Source organism: Mizuhopecten yessoensis, unplaced genomic scaffold (assembly GCF_002113885.1).
Source record: "Mizuhopecten yessoensis strain PY_sf001 unplaced genomic scaffold, ASM211388v2 scaffold9145, whole genome shotgun sequence".
NCBI classification, from domain to species: Eukaryota; Metazoa; Mollusca; class Bivalvia; order Pectinida; family Pectinidae; genus Mizuhopecten; species Mizuhopecten yessoensis.
In genome coordinates, this window is record NW_018407901.1 from 67,028 (window position 1) to 73,027 (window position 6,000).

Sequence of the window (6,000 nt, forward strand, 5' to 3'; positions counted from 1 at the left end):
GTACATAGTTGCAAATGTTTTGCAAGCGCACCGCCGCTATATACGTTTTATAGTAGGACAGTGCTAGCAATGTCATCGATTTTCAGAAGTACCATTTAACACGAATATTACAGAAGACACTGTGACACCGACTCCAGACATTTCTATACCTCACCATTTAAGTTATTCGAGTTACCTAGACAAAGAAAAACACACAGAACTTTAACTACTCGAATTACCCGGTTATCGTCTATAAGGTGCATCATCCTGAATAATTTTTGGACAAATTACAGTTTCCAAATAAAAAATATATGTTATGGAATTCTCTGATATCATGTCGATAACAGTATTATTTTATTTCATTATCATGCAATAGGCAGTTTATTTAGATCAAAATGACGGTTTGAAAACGTCTTTATTTATCGATCTTTTCACTTATATATGTATATCTATTATTTAAACTTTTCATCTTTCAGGCCGGGAACAACACTTTTAACAGGGGTCTTTTGATGAATATCGGATACACTGAGGCGATAAAATCTGATAATTACACGTGTTTTGTGTTCCATGACGTGGACCTCATCCCCGAGGATGACCGCATCTACTACGGGTGTGGTAAAAACCCACGCCATCTATCGGCAGCTATCGACAAGTTCAACTATAGGTATGCTTAATAGAAATGTTGTTTGATTTATATATGATACCAATTACAGGTATACATTAATTGTTATGATTTACCGATTAAGCTGTTTGGTTTTGTTTTATTTGGTTTAGCGTCTAAAAACGATTATTAACAGTTAAGGTTCATGTAATTAAATGACGTATATCAATGTGAGTAATGTAGGAAACTGTGTGTACCGGAAGCGGTATATTTGAGCGTTTGCCTTCTGGCGATAGCATTTATTTAATAGTCATTGTATTGTGCTACCTCACTGAAATAATATGCCAAATGCGTACACTTGTACAGGAGGTCGGCATATCATGGCCGGTAGACATTAGCCATTACCTTTCCCTACTTAGGTGAATGTTCAACACTAGAACCGAAAGTTATTTACTATCAAGCAAGTCAGTAGAAAATGAAAGTTTGTAAGGAAGTAGAGCGAAATTATTAAAATCTGAACATAGTGTAAAGGGTGCTGGAAGTAGAGAGCACAAAAGCCTAAGCCCAAATGGTTCTCGCATTAGTTGCTTCTAACAAGATTGAGTATATTCTTTTTTTCAATCCCCGATCTGCAGGGAAGATTTTGCAATGATAAGTAATGTTAATGTAAAAGTTGCTTTTTTATTAGTTGATTCGGCATTAACACTATAGTTTTACTATAGTAATTTTAAACATTGCAAATGTCGCATTGGTATATAATATAAAATTTATTGCTTTAACAACAATTAGGAAACAAGTTATTTCAACTGATAATTAATCACTCTTGTTGGCCCGGATGTTAGCGCGTGGGGGGTCTCAGTATAGGAGGAAACCGGAGTACCCGGAGAAAATCCACGTGGTCGGGCAGGTGACCCCAACCTTTTCACGTGCATTGGTATCATTCACCATCATAACATTACAGCAATAACGTTAACGTAAATGAACCTATTTCTGGCTCCTTACTGTCGTGTAGGTCCAGAACTTGATACGTTCTCATGAATAGTTGGGAACATAAACCTGACATATGATAAAGAAACAATTGTTGAAATAATTCTTAATTCTTTTTTAAATTGGCATTAATTTCTTATGTAACGTGTGAACGAGTCCATTTTAATATTGCAAGGTTAAAATAATCTTTACAAAAAATGTCATCCCTATAAAGTATCAGACAGAGAGTCGAATTCATATAAATATAAGCTATAGCTTTATGTAATATTTTAAATGTCTGCTCACGTGATGGGGCATTTACTGAAGCTAACTTCCTTAATGTTTTGTACCATATACATAGTGACAACAACACCAGTGCTCCGTATTTAAATTACTTATATTTACCTTTGCATGGCATTGTTACTATATAGCCTTTTTGAAAGCTGTGTCGTTGATGGGACTTTAATTACAATGCAGCACGAGACACAATTCTTCGCGTATTAATACAACACCGGCCGGAATTACAATATCTAATGTTAATAAACATGACGGCTGTTAAAATATCGCTGGGCATTGTGAGACTTGACAATGTAATTGTAAATTTATGTGCAAAAGAAAAAAGAAGAGAAAAAATACTTTTATTACAACAAAAACAAGATCACCAATGCCGGTAATGGAAACAATTTTAACACTCATGCAATTTATCAGATATATCGCCTGTTACATTGCACTGATCAACAGGGGTTCGTTACAAATGTCTGAAATACACATATTCTATAGACCTACTGACACATATGTTACAGACCTACTGATATGAGTCACATTACATAAACATTTCAGACATTTGTAACGAACCCCTGTGCTCCGTCGCAAGATCACTCTCTTCAAACGCTATCAGTTTCACGCGTCTCGCAGCCACGGTTTCCTCAGTTTCTGACGACATGTCAAATAACGAGGTTGTTATAGAATCTACCGACTGTAGTCAGATTCCCATACAATCAAAAAACNACATATCATACGCAATTGTATTGATACTGAATTGTGGAATAAAATTGAAGTGTTTGTTAAAATTTCAAAGTACTACTTTGTTTGCCAATCAGCACGCGACAATACGCTGTTCAAACTATTGAACGAAATTGTGTGGACTGTCGATAAGGCGGGCATTATATTATATTATAAATTATAAGTTAAAAAAAAACCATAAGAGGCAGAGAAAACGTAAATATGAGTATTGAACAGCTTTGCAAGCAAACAAATCATAATGCGCTAGCGCGCATTATGTTGTTTGCTTGCAAAGCTGTGTCATTCAAATAGATCATAAATACCATACAAAAACAGTTCAATGCTTAAGTAAACGTATATTCAGGAGATAGGATGGAATGATATAATGAGTTATATTTGGTATTTACAGTTTATAGAAAAGAGTAACTTAATTAACACCAATTTATTCAAACTTGTTGTTGATCTTATTCCCTATGATCAGATTATTCAAAATGAAGAAATTGTGTTTATATCTCACCGTTACACTTCTTGTAACAGACTTTTAAATGAACTTGAAGATTTCTGCGAATGGCTAAGTGATTATGAATAAATAGATATTTATCGAATAGCAAAATGCATATGTAAAATCTATGTTCAATAGGGGTCTTAAAATGTTAAGGTCAATATCAGGATCACTGTGGCTTAAAACAAGTGGGGTGCTGTCTTTATCTCGGTATCTAAAAGTCTAATGGGGTTTTTTTTCAGCTTGACATGTATTATGTTGCCGATCAAAAGGGATTTAAAAAGAATTCCTAAGGCCAAGGTCACTATTACTAGCAAATGGGTATAGGGGTACAGTTCTTATTTCGGAACAAAGTAGTTTAAGATCATTGTAAGTGTTCTTTTGCTTAAAATAGACCAAATGTGGCAAGGTAAGGCACATAGCGGGGCCCTTTCTAACCTGGTTATATGTAGATGTGCAATAGGGATTTAAAAGGTTTCTAAGTGAAGGTCCCTGTTACTGAAACACACATGGGAAGTTCGGGGATTATTGTCGTTATCTCGGAATCCAAAAGACTGATCTATTTATAATATGTGACATAGCGATACATTATGAAATGAAGATATGCAATAAGAGTTTAAAAATAATTCAGTTCAAGGTCAATGTGACTGCTAGTAAAAATAGATCTTTGCATTTACAGTCCTTATCTCGGAATCCAAAAGTGTGAGGGTTTTGCAATTCGACACGATGATAAACTATGATATGAAGACGTTCAATAGGAGTTAAAACAGTCTTGAAGGTCAATGCCAATGTTACTGTTACTAAAAATAAAAATAGACAAGGGGGGGGGGGAGAGAGAGAGATAGGGTCAGGTACAATGCGGGACCTTACTGACCTGTCAGTGTTCTAGCTATATTTACAACAAAAGTAGTATTCGTACACGAGCTACAAGACGATTCCTTTCCGTCTTTTCAGACTTCCGTATGGGAGCATTGTTGGTGGAGTCACTCAGCTGCGAAAGGATGACGTCGAAAAGATAAATGGTTTTTCGAACATGTATTTTGGTTGGGGAGGAGAAGATGACGATTTGGGTGTCAGGTACATTATTTCTTAAGAGGCCATTGCAATAAATTTCCGCCCTATAACTAATGCATCCATACTATAGTGACAAATACGTTACACTAAGGCTCTATGTTTACATTGTATTTGTAGCAGTTTGTAAGCAGTCATTTCATCGACGAAATTAAAATCATTTAATTGAGAGGAATATAGTTCCGAAACCCTACACCCTTTTCAATAATGTACATTATTTATCACTTACATATTTCAGAGACTGATAAGACTTAACTTTTTGTTCCTCTTTTTAAGGATTCAAAGCGAAAATGGGGCCTCACATGGGTCAAAAACTTTTAAATAGTTATCAAGGAAACTAGGATGATAAAACCTTAGCTCTTTTAAGTTAATTGTCACCAAATTGTGTGTACATTTTCGTTGTGTGTATGACGTTTTGGAACTATCCGGGAGACGGTCACCACGGTTGCTGCATTGGTTTTCTATCTAAATGTTACCCGTTGTATAGTGTTAGTGTAAAACGTGTTATATTGTATAATAACCATTAGGAACAATACTGATATAGGCAATTAGTTAAGACCCTCATCATCAAGGTGTCAAATGCCATGTCAAAACGTGTTAATGTTAACAACGGACAAATGTTTAGCATTGCAATAAAAAATCCACCAAATGTCTAGGACCTTTCTGTATTATAATTCTAAATTTGACCTATATTTAGGCTGAAGAATGCCCAGCTGAAGATCGAAAGATACAGTATGGTGATATCACGATACAAAATGTTAAAACATGTAAAAGATCAAGGCAATGCACCAAACCCTAACAGGTATGTATCATTTAGCATTTCCTGACTTAGTACTACTGTCTATATCGCGTCTTATCAGTCCTTTCTTTGTACAATTCGTGAAATTCGATTCAATGGCATGGGGCCGTTAGGGTCAGGGTCATCATCTTTAAATTTATTAGGCCTGATTTTGTCATTTTTAGCATGAATACCATGTCATAGATACGGCTCCTGGCTCTTAGCTCGTCTCGCTAGTTATACAGCATGTTGCCAGTCAAAGCAAAAGTGAAAGTACAAGAAAATAGTGCTTGTCACTCGTTGATACATATGGGTTAAGTTCCCAAATACATGTATGCTTTTGTTATAATGTTTCACCCTAAAGGTGAATTTACATGTAGCTCATCTTTTAACTTGAGCAATTTTAAAAGTTTACATTACGATAAACACTGCAGACCTTAACTACAACATAAGCTCCTATGGAACATCCGCACCCCTAATGCGTTAAATCAGACCAGAGGGTTGTTAATTGTAGCACAGTATTACACATTTATTGGTCTTGCTGTTGAGTTTACAATTTTGCCTTTTTATGTTTTTTACGCTGTTTTTCCTTTCAATTTCAGGATAAAGTTGTTAAAGACAGCTGCTAGTCGTATGAAAACAGATGGAGTGAACAATTTAAAATACAAAGTGTTAAACACATATAGAGGAAAACTGTTTACGAACGTCACGGTCGCAGTGACTGGAGCCGATTACGCTATATAGATGTTACACAACGAGTGGTTGTTGAATATGGTATATATTTCACTCGAGTTACTTAATTTTCAAAAGTTACAAAAGACAGGAGCTTTAGCGAGTGTCTTCCTCTAACTTTTGAAAATTAACTAACGAGGGTGAAATAAATACCATACTCAACAACCACAAGTCGTGTGATCTGTTTCTACCACAATCTCAGTCGGAAACATCTGGAGTATTTCCTGATTTGAATAGCATACACACATTTTGTTGACAAGTCTGGCGTAGTGATATGACCCATATGTAAAAAGTCACTCATTAATATTCAAAAATGTCTTTTTGTTTTTACATTTTTTTATTATTATTATTTTTTCAAATTTTTACATT

The 6,000-nt window shown here is 35.2% G+C and overlaps 1 protein-coding gene across 1 annotated transcript in view; it reads left to right on the forward strand.

The window, feature by feature from the left end:
• The window catches only part of LOC110457442 (beta-1,4-N-acetylgalactosaminyltransferase bre-4-like), a 38,937-nt gene extending 33,215 nt beyond the window's left edge, over positions 1–5,722 (forward strand). The window contains exons 3-6 of the mRNA XM_021508727.1: positions 456–643; positions 4,005–4,127; positions 4,819–4,923; positions 5,502–5,722. Of these exons, the coding sequence (XP_021364402.1) occupies positions 456–643; positions 4,005–4,127; positions 4,819–4,923; positions 5,502–5,643 (558 nt within the window). The 3' untranslated portion in view covers positions 5,644–5,722. The remainder of the gene's footprint in view (positions 1–455; positions 644–4,004; positions 4,128–4,818; positions 4,924–5,501) is intronic.
• The last annotated feature ends 278 nt before the right edge of the window (positions 5,723–6,000 follow it).